The sequence below is a fragment of the Salmo trutta genome, chromosome 16 (assembly GCF_901001165.1).
Source record: "Salmo trutta chromosome 16, fSalTru1.1, whole genome shotgun sequence".
NCBI lineage: Eukaryota > Metazoa > Chordata > Actinopteri > Salmoniformes > Salmonidae > Salmo > Salmo trutta.
The window spans coordinates 48,046,364-48,061,415 of record NC_042972.1 but is presented as its reverse complement, the minus strand read 5'-3'; the positions used below and the strand labels follow the sequence as shown (position 1 = coordinate 48,061,415).

Here is a 15,052-nt window from a genome sequence, read left to right as displayed (position 1 = left end):
CTGCCATCATTTTAAGATGACACCACTGTCTCCTAGGTTTCCACTACAGATTCAGCATACACTGTATTTCTGTCACACTCAGAGAACAAAAAACCTACTGTATGACTGAAAGTAAGATTTAAAGGATTTGTCTTACATACTGTATAACATATTTGGTCAAATGAGTTAGTCAATGTATAGACTCACTCCATTAGCCCAAGCAAATTTGACCAAACAAAATAGCACATCCAATCACCATGGGAAATCTTTTATGACATAATTGTGCATCTCTACAATTTTCCCAAAACACAAAAATCCCCATGACAGAAATACAAATAATATTGTTTATTTATCATCAAAGCACTAGTCCAACAGTGTAATTATTCCCTTCAATGGGCATGACAGAATATAAATAGACTTTAATGACAAATGATTGGAAATGCTTACACAAGCATTCCTTCACGTGTCTAATAGCGGCAGTGTTCTGAGCCAACAATTAAAGCCATACCAGCCTCTTGGCTTTGTTCAAAGTAACCAACATGATTAATACCTACACGCTGCAGGCCTCCTAGCCTCAGTTCTTCCTACACTTAACCCAGTGGCAGAGCCCCCTGGGATCCCCCTGCAGAGTCAGCTTGCTATAAAAAAAAAACAAGAAATATTCATCTGAACATGGGGAATAATTACGACAAGGGTGAACAACATGTGCAGCATAGGCCTGCATCAACAGACAAAACAACCCATCCATCAATACAATGCGGTTGTTAAGGTTTATAATAAGGGCATATCAGTTGGTTAGATCCTTCTGAGTTATGAGATGCATCAGTGTTAATATTGGCGTGTTGATTCTGAGTGGGGGGAGGGGGTTGTATTTGTATCTTCATCATGCATTATCAGTGTCATGCTTTCAATGAATATTAATAATGACACAGATGTCTGATTGTCTGCTATTAATATACATGTAACGTTTACTCTGACAACACTATGCATTTATTATTACTGTGCTACAAACACAGGCAGGAGCATCCTGGCGATAAACAAACTTAAAACAAAAGGTATCTAATAGTCGTGTTCGAAGTTTAATATAGTCCCTAGACGTAAGGAAGAAGTATTGTACCGTGACATGTGTGGAGCTTTTGGACAAACCCATAAAGGGGTCACAAATCTAATTTCTTAGTTTCTCTGAAATATTACTTTAGTTTCACTGAGACGAGGTCCTAGCAGGTCCAATAGTCTGGTGAGCATCAAAATAAAATTACACAAAATAACAGCTATAGCCTAAATTTGGTACAATTAGTGCACACTGTTTATATAACTAGGGCCTCCTCCAAAATATAGCCTCTCCTCTCTGTTGGAAACATAGAGTTCCATCCCACAGCCTCTGTGAAAAACACCCCCTGAAATTAATGCCATTCCAATTGTGTTTCAAAGTGCAGTGCTCCAAAGTTTGCTCCAGGCTCCGAGAATCCTCTTCCTCCCCACATTCTGTTCCTTTACATGACTTGACAGAGTGCACATGCTCCATGTTCTCAAATCCCGGGGTCTTGGGGCAAAAAGAACAGAGGATACACAATAAAAGCCACCCTATTCTAAGTGGATGTGCACAAGTGATTTCAGTCTGGAGTGCCCCTAAAAGTTCTCTCTCCATTATAAAATGGAGGTCAGACGCATTAGGTCCAGGACTAAAAACAGTAATTGAGTAATACAAAGACCAAGGCTAAGTCACACAGGCAGCACACTAATGTAGTGTGCTTTGAGAGAGCGTAAGTGACAGCCTTTTAGCCTCTCTAGCTTCTCTGATCCGAGGTGAATATAAGGAGCCCCAGATAGATATTTGACTCTCCACTGTAGATTTCTGGAAATGCTAGCAACACATTCAGAAAACAGAGCGTATTATTACCTCGTCATTAAAAGACGATTTCGACCATGTTAATAATAGCATGTGCACACGACTGTGTCTACTTCAAATCTGGGTGTATTCTGTTATAATGACCACACATTCCCAGCATGTTCCCAATGCTAGAACATTGGCCTGTCAAAATAGGAAGTGCATCAGCGGAGGGGAGGCAGCTCCTTGCTCTCTCTGCGTTTGTATCTGGCCTGGCAGTCTGCGTCATCCCTGATCTGCACCCAGCCCCATCTCCCTGCCTGTCTTTCTTCTGCTGACTAGGAGGAGCAGGTAGGCTCTGCATGCGGACATAGGCCGTCGGAAAAGAAGAACAGCCTACGTCAAAATATAATTGTCATTCCATAACTTCACAAAACAGGCAATAATCATGTTCATTTTCGATACGATCAGTCTGGTCATTGGCTGCCCATCTCGTCATGTCCTGGACTAGACGGGCCTGAGTGTACGAGCAAAGTTCATGTAGATCTAGACATGGTGGCAACAGTAGATAAGGAGCATAGCGGAGACAGATTCAGATCTTACTAATATTCTTGCAAAATCATACACAAACCCTGTGATTCATTTGAATGTAGTTATTAATCACATAGAGAGCTTACAATTAATCAAAGCTTTTCCAATACTGAACTGCAAATAAACCGGCCAAATCAGAGGGCACGTATTAATGTTCAATAGGTAGATTGGAGACATAAGGAGTCCAATGTGTTCCTGCCTCACCCACTTCTAGGTTGCTACTGTACACCACAAAATTGAATGGAACACTTTACGGGCCACACTGAAAAGCAATAAGTGAAAGCAACGCACTCCAATAACATAAACAGCACAAGAATTGCGAAGAGCCCTTTAAGACGTCGAGTTACAGAACACATGATTAATATTGTGCCTCACTTAACCTGTTTGAGAACACTGATTCAGATGGCAAGTCGGCATTTATTGTCAGGAATCTTGCCCTGGAGGAAGCTCTGCAGAGTGGTCACTTGCTGGCACAGCCACAAAGTCATACAAACCTAAGCCTAACCACATAACTAACCCTAATGCCTAACCTTAACCTTAAATTAAGACCAAAAAGCAAATGTTTGTTTTCATACATTTTTATGATATAGCCATTTTTGACTTCACAGCTGGCCCATCTAGCCGTCAGTTCTGCCTCCACAATCCAGTATCACAGATTAGTTTGAAGTAGAAACAAATTGCTTATTGGAAATTCGAGACAGTCACACGAAAAAGTTAATATTTTCATGTGCAGTACACAATTTTGTATTGTTAGGTTCTTATTTTTCAGAGTAAATAACTCACGGACACTAGAGAAGCTTAACCAAGTTTAATTCTTCCCAAAGGGTCGACACAGCTGTATTCAGATAAAAAAAAAACTTTCTCACCATCACAAGTAAATATACCCCACTTTAGACACTCCTCCTTCTCTCCAATCCTTACATCTTATGGTTCCACAGGAAGAGGGTAATAAACCCTGACCTCCTGACCTCAACCCCTTCTTCGCCTAATCCACATATGTCCATCCGCTCCCCTATAGCAATCCTGTGATCTCCTCCCGTCCACCCAACACATTTCAAAGCCATCTGTCTTTCTACAGAAAAGCATTAACTTCCAACATAAAACCCAGTCTCTTTCACTCCTCATATTCTATGCTTCTGATCTATCATTTATTTAATATCGCAATGTTCAGAGTTTATCCCGAATCCAACAGTATAGTGTAGATTTCAATCACAGATAAAGACAGTAGGTTACTTAAGGCAGAAACGATAGGAGGGATGTTGGTTGGGGAGGATGGATGGATCAGTGGGCATATAACGTGAACGTCTAGCAACCCAAACAAATTGGAATTTGTGTAACGTACACAGGGAAGAAGATTGTGTTAAGACACGCAAAATGCGTTGTGATGAAAACCGTGTAACGTTGCACTATTTTGTGTGCCTGTCATGAATTTCAAATAAGTAATTGGTGTCTATTTCACAATAAGCTGTGATAGTGTGTTTGCCTCCAGAGCAAGATTCATGACAATAAACGTCAACCTGAATTCAGATGGTGCCTCGACAATGGTTTATATGCCATGACAGACCGGTATTACTGCAGGTCAAGGCACGACAGAAAAAAAAAAAACATTTTTTAATGGCGGCACCATATCCTTTTATCATATACACCTGAGGTCAATCAATATACTGTAAATGAAAGGGATTTGTGTTCAGAGCACATTTGAGAAAGAAGACAGTATATCAATGCAATCTTTCCTGAGAGTAAAGGACACATCCATCTATTGATTGGAGTGTACCATAACCACACAGCCAGACAGCCAACTCTACATCAATCTCTTAGCTTATCAAAGAGTGTGACCATTACAGCAAGCAATATTAAAAGCAAACGAGCAGCTGCAATTTCACTTAGGCAATATTGCTATGCCTCTGAATAAAGATGTTGGGAATTTAACATACAAAAGCCAAAAGCACTGAATATGAGAAGGAACACAACACAATGCAATTGAGTTTAAAGGTGCACTTTGCAGAAATCGCTCCGCCATTTCCTGATTGCTCAAATTCTAATACTTTGCCTAATTTCAGTTTGTGACAAAACAAGCAAGTATAGTGTAGAGAATCATTGTACCATCTAAACCGATGTGAAATATATTTTTCATCAGCAAAAATATTGTATTTTCAGCTGTTTGAAGCTGGTGTACAAAACCGAAAGTAAAACAAAAAGCAAAACGTAAGAATGGGAAGCATAGAAATTACACACATAGAACAGATATACTGCTTCTTAAACTTGCTTTTAATGGGAATGACAGATCTATAACTCGCATGTCTATGTTAATTTGTTCAGCTCGCCCAAAAAGTTACATATTGCAGCTTTAATTCCTTGCAACACTGAAAGCTGGAGTGTTGTCATCGTAATGGTTAGCAACAACACTGTATTCCATGCCAAGTCCAAGCTGGTGCTCTGCTACCCAAGCTTGCTGTTGAGCACAGAACAGAACAACAGAGTGTTGTTTTCCAGGATTGTTATTTTCTCCTTGCAGAGCAGCTGACATGCAGTGTATTCCTCGAGGAATGAAATTCCCACTGGCATTGAGGGATTTGTGTATATGTACTGGGGCACGGGAGCCTGGGGAGAGGACGTGTGGCTGGTGTCCAGCAGAAAGGAACGAAGTGCTTACACACAGCCAACTAGATGGCATAGCAGGAAAGGCACCTGCAATTACACTCCCCTCACACCACACACACATCAAATATAACGACAACAACAACAATTTAATGTTATTTACTCCATACTCTGAGAAGCTTAAACGTCATTCAAGTTTCCCTCGAGATTGTATGTTTGTGTTCCTACAGTTGCCTACTGTATGTACACTGATCATTCTATGGGTACATGTGTCCTGTGGATGGGGGCATTGTCATCCTATGGGGGCATAGCCATAGTAGCCAAAATAATGGTCAAAATAATGGCCTTCCCAGCATATTTATACATGATCCTAAACATGATGGGATGTTAATTGCTTAAGTAACTCAGGAACAACACCGGTGTGGAAGCACCTGCTTTCAATACACATATCCCTCATTTCCATTAATTGTTAGCTCTCTATATGATTAATAACTACATAAAAATAAATCCCAGGGTTTGAGTATGATTTTCAAGAATATTACTCAGTTATCTGCAAAGTTGTGTTACCAAGAGAGTGAACACTGGCTCTGTACGGTAATGGAGTATAATTATTTTAACATGTCTAGTAGTGTATATATGTCTGTATAAAAGCCTCTACCTTGTACTTGATACTAATATGGGAAACGGGTCAATAACACTATCACAGTATATCCCCTTAGGAAACACATGCACCTCACTTGCGTGTGTGTGTGTCTTTAATACGGTAGGAAGATGTGCCATGCGTGCTGTTGCAAATGGGTTCGGCAAATTACATTCTGTGTGGATTGGATTCTTCCTCTGGCAGTAGCCGGAGTGTAAAAATGTCTCTCAATACAGTATTTTGGAGTTATCAACTCAGGAGTTTATTTATGGAGATTATAAAATGTGTCATCCACTAATCAGATTATACATAAACCCTGACAGCAAGCCCCTTCTGAAATACGGAGTCACAGATGACCTGTAAATGCCTTTTAGTCAACATTCTGCTGATATGTGCCACTAACCCATCAGGTGTAAGGCAATGTGAACTCACACCCCTATGTCCCTAGCTAGGAATAGAATAGAATAGAAGGAAATCTCTCTCTGTCTCTTTCTTTCTCTTGCTCTCGCTCTCTCTCTAACTCAGTCGCACACACACAGGCACGCACACACACACGCTCCCTTGCCAGTAGATCATACAGCTCAATCTGCATATTTGAGCTCACGATGCATGCACTCTGCTGCACAGGGAGCTTGTAGACAGCTGTCTGTTATACATTGTGGGCCCCCTGACAGCCACTCAGGCAGAGGCCCAGTGGAGCCCTGGGGATACACTGGTACTCAAGGCTGGAACCCATGGCCTTGCCCACCTACATAGGGTAATGAATATGAATACGCACCACCCACATGCAGGATTTGATTGAGCTTCTGGCTTCATGAGACATAGTGTGGCAATATGGCAGATTGTTGTCAGCATCGCTTGTCATAGGCTGTCACCATCTTGAAGACATGCTAAGAGAGACACCCCTCATCGTGTCAAACGAGTGACTTACGATGTAAATGCTTCCCCAACCCATCACATCACACCTGTGAGGCGTCACTACAGTATGCACTCATGGCTTGGGTACATACTGTATGCAGTCAGGTCCAGATTCATTGGCACCCTTGACAAAGATGAGCAAAAAAGACTATAAAATAAAAAATACAAATACTGAACTCTATTGCATGCTTCAAATGAATGGGAAAATTATATTATTTTATATTAATTCAATCGCTCAGCGAAAGAGATTTTATTTAACAAGTAATCTTGTTTTTCAATACCTTTCAATACTTCATCTTGTGAGGACAATGGCACTGAGCCGTTTTCTAAAATATTTTATGAGTTGGAGAACCCATTGGGAGGGATCTTAGATCATTCCTCCATGCAGAATCCTTACAGGTCCTTGATCTCCATCATCTGTGCTTATGGACTGCTCTTTTCAATTCAAACAGGTTTTCAATGGGGTTCATGTCCGGAAACTAAAATGTAGATTTTGGGTTCAATTAACAATTTCTTTGCTGAATTTGATGTGTGCTTGGGGTTATTGTCTTTCTTGAAGAGCCACTTGCGGCCAAGTTTCATCCTCTTGGCAGAGGCAAACGTCCCGGTACTGGGTAAAGTTCATGATGCCGTTGACCTTAACAAGGGCCCCAGGACCAGTGGAAGCAAAATAGACCAGTAACATCAAAGATCCACCACCATATTCTACAGTAGCTATGAGATTACTTTCTGCATATGTATCTTTCTTTCGTTCTTACATTTGTTGGATGACAAAAATAGAGCTCTTTGGCCATGCACATTTGCGGCGATAGAAAGAATATCATTAAAAAACATTTTTGGCATAGAATATAGCTCAGTATTTGTAATATTTATTTGCTACAATATTTTTGGCTTATCTTTATCAAGGGTGCCAATAAGTTTGGACCTGACTGTATACTATGGAGGCCTTCCACGATCTCCATTTCGTTTATTCCTGAGCTACTACACTCAGTCTGATGTAAATTCATGTAGTCAGCTGTTAAATATACTGTAAGGACCATTGGTGCACCTCCTATTATTATTGCACTAGAAAGACAGCAACATAATGCAACTTTGAAGTACAAAGTATTCCTTCTGTTCAAACACAACGCATCAGCTGAGTGGGAAGGAATCCTTGTAGATACTCACAATGACCGACTGCGCCAGTACAGGGGTATACACTCTGAGGTATACTATTTTGTTTTGTTCTTAGCATTTGACTTATCAGACTCTAACTTTGAAATGAATTTCATCTGATCTTCAAGGACCTCTGTGGAAAACCATGTAGGAACAAAAAATGGAAACATACTTTCTATGAAGAAACATTCCATCAATAGAATTCCTCCAACAGGAAGTACAGTAACATTCTATGGGAAAATATTTCAAATTAACCTTGGTCTTTGAGAAGAAATATCTCCTTTCTTCATTATTTCTGAAACAACATTGTGAGAATTAAAATGATGTTCCACTTCTCATTACTAAGAAGACATGTAACTCAAGGAGAAACAGCAGTCTCGAGGTGGCCTCTGTTATATGTATTAACATGTCTGATGTGTTTGAAATGTTCTCTCCTTTCGTACACAAGAAGTAATGGGTTTATCAAAATACAAACTAAAGTGGAGATGTCATCCCCAAACAGGGTCTTCGAGCCAGCGACCGGCCCTCCTCTAAATACATCAGATATGAAATGATCAACAATGAAAATATGAGAGTAGATCAGGATACTATTAACAATGTGTAGGGGCCGACATCCGGACAGGAGAAGCAGGTACTGGGAGTCAGACATATATTTGGGAACAGACAAGGAAACAAGACAGGAACAGCGTCGGAACACAGGTAGCACGGACATGAGACAATTAATCCCGAAGCAGGAAACAGAGCTTGGGAACAGACAGATATAGGGAAGGTAATGACAAGTAATTGAGTCCACGTGAGTCCAATGATCGCTTATGCGCGTGACGGGGGGAAGGCAGGTACTGATGGTGGCTTGAGTGCGTAATGCTGGGGGTCCTGGCGCCCTCGAGCGCCAGGGGGAGGAAGAGCGGGACACAATGCCTTTATTTCTAGATGGAGGACGATGATGAAGGTAAGTGGAAAGGGTGGAATACTAACTTTTTCCAGGCAGTTTTCTGCACCTTTGTTTTAGCTTAGGCTCTGGCACCAGAATATGAAAGATGCACATCTGAAATTGTAATTGGCCATGGAGCCTGCCAAGCTTTTGTTAGGAACAATCCCAACAGGCTACAAACTACAAATTGCTACAGCCCTTGTTTATCACCGATCCCTCCACTTACTGTACTACCCTGCAGGGGTAGTAGGTGAATTTATGACATCTGTGAGAGAGGTTTGAGTGAGCGAGGCAAAGCAGGTGTTGTATTTAATCACTCCTGAAAGAGATGGGAGCTATCACATCTGATCCATCTGCCAAAACAAGACAGAATGTGCCAACAGGCAAAAGAGGTGACAGCCTAAATGACAGCACAAATATGATTAGAAATACGTGGATACCCTATTTTTCCAGATGTGTGCCTAAAGTAGCAGTTAATGCGTAGAATCATAGCATGAGAAAAAGCACCGTCATTCGAATGTGTTACCGTAACTCATTGCTATAACAGCATCCTACTGAAGCTATAAGAGCTGTAGGACGAGGAGACTTAGAGACTTTGAGGAAACTGTTTACTATAGGCGATAAGCTCTTCCTCACACAAAGCTGCCGCCCGTATGCTAAAGTGACATAACTCAGAAGTGAAAAACATTTTTCCTGGCTGAAAGGGAATTGTTTAGATTTCTACCAGTTTCTCTCTCAGAAATATTCAAATACACAAATAACAAGAAAACATTTGGTACTCAAGCTTTGCCATCTCGGCTGCACATTCAGTTCAGATATTTCAGAAATATTGAACGTGTACAAAATGTCCTCATGCAATATATATACAATGATAGTCAAAAGTTTGGACACTCTTACTCAATCAAGGGTTTTTCTTTATTTTGACTATTTTCTACATTGTAGAATAATAGTGAAGACATCAAAACTATAAAATAACACTTATGGAATCATGTAGTAACCAGAAAAGTGTTAAACAAATCAAAATATATTTTAGAATTGAGATCCTTCACTGTAGCCACTCTCTGCCTTGATGACAGCTTTGCACACTCTTGGCATTCTCTCAACAAGCTTCATGAGGTAGTCAATTAACAGGTGTACCTTGTTAAAAGTGAATTTGTGGAATTTCTTTCTTTCTTAATGCGTTTGAGTCAATCAGTTGTAGGGGGGTAGGGGGGTATACAGAAGATAGCCCTATTTGGTAAAAGACCAAGTCCATAATATGGCAAGAACAGATCAAATAAGCAAAGAGAAATGACAGTCCATCATTACTTTAAGACATGAAGGTCAGTCAATGTGGAAAATGTCAAGAACTTTGAAAGTTTCTTCAAGTGCAGTTGCAAAAACCATCAAGCGCTATGATGAAACTGGCTCTCATGAGGACCGTCACAGGAAAGGAAGACCCAGAGTTACTTCTGCTGCAGAGGATAAGTTCATTAGAGTTACCAGCCTCAGAAATTGCAGCCCAAATAAATGCTTCACAGAGTTCAAGTAACAGATACATCTCGACATCAACTGTTCAGAGGAGACTGTGTGAATCATGCCTTCATGGTCGAATTGCTGCAAAGAAACCACTACTAAAGGACACCAATAAGAAGAAGAGACTTGCCAAGAAACACGAGCAACGGACATTAGACCGGTCGAAATTTGTCCTTTTTGGTTTGAAAAATGTGAGATGTTTGGTTCCAACCGCCTTGTGTGGGTGAACGGATGATCTCCGCATGTGTATTTCCCACCATAAAGCATGGAGGAGGAGGTGTTATGTTGTGGGGGCGTATTGCTGGTGACACTGTATTTGATTTATATAGAATTCAAGGCACACTTACCCAGCATGGCTACCACAACATTCTGCAGTGATACGCCATCCCATCTGGTTTGGGCATAGTGGGACTATCATTTGTTTTTCAACAGGACAATGACCCAACACACCTCCATGCGGTGCAAGGGATATTTCACCAAGAAGGATTGATTGAGTGATGGATTGCTGCATATGATGACCTTGCCTCCACAATCCCCAGACCTCAACCAAATTGAGATGGCTTGGGATGAGTCGGACCACAGAGTGAAGGAAAAGCAGCCAACAAGTGCTCAGCATATGTGAGAACTCCTTCAAGACTGCTGTAAAAGCAGTCCCTCTTACATCTAGATGTTCCGCTAGCGGAACACCTGCTCCAATATCCAATGATGGGCGTGGCGCGAAATACAAACTCCTCTAAAATCCGAAAACTTCCATTTTTCAAACATATGACTATTTTACAGCATTTTAAAGACAAGACTCTCTTTAATCTAACCACACTGTCCGATTTCAAAAAGGCTTTACAGCTAAAGCAAAACATTAGATTATGTCAGCAGAGTACCCAGCCAGAAATAATCCGACACCCATTTTTCAAGCTAGCATATAATGTCACAAAAAACAAAACCACAGCTAAATGCAGCACTAACCTTTGATGATCTTCATCAGATGACAACCCTAGGACATTATGTTATACAATGCATGCATGTTTTGTTCAATCAAGTTCATATTTATATCAAAAACCAGCTTTTTTACATTAGCATGTGACGTTCAGAACTAGCATACCCCCCGCAAACCTCCGGTGAATTTACTAAATTACTCACGATAAACGTTCACAAAAAACATAACAATTATTTTAAGAATTATAGATACAGAACTTCTCTATGCACTCGATATGTCCGATTTTAAAATAGCTTTTCGGTGAAAGCACATTTTGCAATATTCTCAGTAGATAGCCCGGCATCACAGGGCTAGCTATTTAGACACCCAGCAAGTTTAGCCTTCACCAAACTCCGATTTACTATTAGAAAAGTTTGATTACCTTTGGTGTTCTTCGTCAGAATGCACTCCCAGGACTTCTACTTCAATAACAAATGTTGGTTTGGTCCAAAATAATCCATAGTTATATCCAAACGGCGGCGTTTTGTTCGTGCGTTCAAGACACTATCCGAAGTGTAAATAAGGGTCACGAGCATGGCGCATTTCGTGACAAAAGATTTGTAAATATTTCATTACCGTACTTCGAAGCATGTCAACCGCTGTATAAAATCAATTTTTATGCCATTTTTCTCGTAAAAAAGCGATAATATTCCGACCGGGAAAGCGTGTAAACGTACAAAGAGAGAGAAAATAAAAGCATGCTATCCTCTCGTGCACAAGCCTGAGTCTCATAGTACTATTACTGGCCACTATCCAAACGCGCTAATGTTTTTCAGCCAGAGCCTGCAAAGCCACGATTCAGCTTTTTGCCGCCTTCTGAGATCCCATGGGAGCCGTAGGAAGTGTCACGTAACAGCAGAGATCCTCTGTAATGGATAGAGATAATCAAGAAGGGCAAGAAATGGTCAGACAGGGTACTTCCTGTACAGAATCTTCTCAGGTTTTGGCCTGCCAAATGAGTTCTGTTATACTCACAGACACCATTCAAACAGTTTTAGAAACTTTGGAGTGTTTTCTATCCAAATATAATAATTATATGCATATTCTAGTTTCTGGGCAGGAGTAATAATCAGATTAAATCGGGTACGTTTTTTATCCGGCTGTGAAAATACTGCCCCCTAGCCATAACAGGTTAAGCTGGTTGAGAGAATGCCAAAAGTGTGCAGAGCTGTCATCAAGGCAAAGGGTGGCTATTTGAAGAATCTCAAATATAAAATACATTTTTTGGTTACTATATGATTTTGGTTACCATATGTGTTATTTCACAGTTTTGATGTGTTCACTATTATTCTACAATGTAGAAAATAGTAAGAATAAAGAAAAACCCTTGAATGAGTAGGTGTTCTAAAGCTTTTGACCGGTAGTGTGTATATATATATATATATATTAAATAATAATATTCAATAGCAATACAATGTTCATTCTTCATCAGCCACAGCATATTACTGTGGGTTGAAACTGTGTATAAAGTTCAGCCTTCACCATTCATCTCTCATGCAGAGATCTTCTGAATAAGGAACATGCAGACGCCAGACACCCTTTTCAAGTATAGGGAATACAAACTTATCCTCTTCACTTCTGAGAAATGTTCAGTTTCTAAGAAGTGGTGATAACTAAAGCAATTCCTTTTGCTCTTTTAACTTGTTAAGAATTTATGAACAGAAGTGTGAGCTAAAATAGAAAATTCAATATAAGCAAGTATGTTTCACAATGGAGAATATGCAGAAATTCAACTAGCTTTTGAAAAGTAATTAATGATTCTATTTCATCACGTAAGAATATTCAGCAGAACTGAAAATGATAGTTCTCAGTTCTGATGGGTTAACAGTTCTTTGTGAGAAAGAAACTAAGACCAACCCATAGTAATTTGAACATTCCGTGGATATGAAGCACTTTTAAAGCTAGAATCTGCAGTTGCAAAATCAATTTTTGGACTTATGAATGAATTATATAAATGAATGACATACCCATTGATTCTTGAGGAATATAACTTACAAATACCTCGTGAGCTTAGTTTAAATGTCATAGCCCATCAGAACCCAAAATATTGTATAAGCTTGTTTTACTCCAATGTTTGTAAACAACGCAAATGTAAACAAACACTGTATAGCCAAAAAAACATGGTTAAAACTATCATTTTGATATAATGAATGGCCAGTCCTTGCATCAGCTCAGTTTAGGATTTAGAAAGTGATTACATTTCCCCATGTCCATCCTTCAACTTTTTACTAAAACTGAGGCGGGGTTGGGCTTTGTTATTGTTTCAACTGCAGATTCTAGCTTTAATTGAGCAACACTGTCAACACAATTAATAAGATGTTAAAACACATGCTGTTCTTTTAATGAATAAAAGTAATCAAACTGATATGGGAAAATAATATATTATATGCCATTTAGCAGTCGCTTTAATCCAAAGTGACTTACAGTCATGCATGCATACATTTTATGTAGGGATGTTCCCAGGAATCAAACCCACTATCCTGACGTTTGCAAGGGCCATACTCTACCAACTGAGCTACAGAAGACGATGGAAGGTACAGAAAGCGTGAGGAGGCCTGACAGGTGGTTATATGAATTCATCTCAACACAGAGTCCCTCCTATGAAAGAGAGGTAGGACTCCAAGGCTGGTAGGGAGAGGAAGCTAAACTCTCTACAGAGGAGAATGGCTTAACACCCCATGGTTAGCAGAGGATGATAATGTTTGCGCAATCTATTTGATACCGGGAACGATCTGTTGGAGATCACTTGGCCTTGGCTCCCCACAGATGCTGGTAAAGAGGGTGGTGGTGAGCTATAGGCTAGTGGCACACAAACACCTTTGTCTCCCGAGGGCAGTTTGGCAAGCTAACACTTGCTGACGGTCTTAGGAACATGAGCAAGAGGAAGATAAGCAGCTCCAGGAGCCGAGAGCAGCAGAGAGGAGATGTCTGTCTGGAAACTCCACTCTCCGTTTCTGATGCCTCAGCCTCGGACATATCTTAAGCTGTTAGAAAAGTTTCAATGTGTTCAGGAGAGAGAGAGACGTGTTATAGCCTGACAAGCAGGTGACAAAGTATGGCTCAGTTATCACTATAAAGAGTCAGTGGTTGGTTTCTTACCTCCAGAGTGAGACGGGGGACCACACAGCAGAACCACCCCCTGTCCCTCGCGAACTGACACTGAGCTTCTTCTGTGGGTCTTGAAGTTTTCCATGTCTGAAAAATAATAGGCATTATGTAATACTCCCTGCTGGATTGTGGCCCGACAAATCTTTGATAGTGTGCAAGACAAAACAAACAAGAACGACATGTTTGTGCAGAGCAAGAAAACAGAGCATACACATTTGAGAAATCAAAGGAAAAGAAAGACTAACTTTGGGTCAAATTGAACCATCTCAGGTGTGCTGCCACTGTGCTGTACATCTAACATCTAACTTATCAAAAAGTAAACACTGGTCAGAAAGGAAAGTAGTGAGAAGTACACCTGCTCGTCGAACAGCTCATTTGGTGGAGGAGGGACAATGGTCTGGGGTTGTTTTTCATGGTTCGGGCTAGGCCCCTTAGTTCCAGTGAAGGGAAATCTTAATGCTACAAACAGGTGAAACAGGAAACGGCCCTCCCCAAAACTGTTGCCACAAAATTGGAAGCACAGAATCGTCTATAATGTCATTGTATGCTGTAGCGTTAGGATTTCCGTTCACTGGAACTAAGGTGCCTAGTCTGAACCATTAAAAACAGCCCCAGTCTATTATTCCTCCTCCACCAAACTTTACAGTTGGCACTATGCATTGGGGCAGGTAGCGTTCTCCTGGAATCAGCCAAACCCACTGTGTTTCATGAAGCTCCCAACGAACAGTTTTTGTGCTGACATTGCTTCTAGAGGCAGTTTGGAACTTGGCAGTGAGTGTTGTAACCGAGGACAGATGATTTTTACGCGCTACGAGC

At 40.5% G+C, this 15,052-nt stretch overlaps 1 protein-coding gene across 3 annotated transcripts in view; it reads right to left on the bottom strand.

The window, feature by feature from the left end:
* cntn4 (contactin 4) overlaps positions 1 to 15,052 on the bottom strand; it is a 169,907-nt gene that overhangs the window by 89,345 nt on the left and 65,510 nt on the right. For all 3 annotated transcript variants that reach the window (XM_029694672.1, XM_029694674.1, XM_029694673.1), the window contains one exon: positions 14,228 to 14,323. In XM_029694672.1, the coding sequence (XP_029550532.1) occupies positions 14,228 to 14,323 (96 nt within the window). The remainder of the gene's footprint in view (positions 1 to 14,227; positions 14,324 to 15,052) is intronic.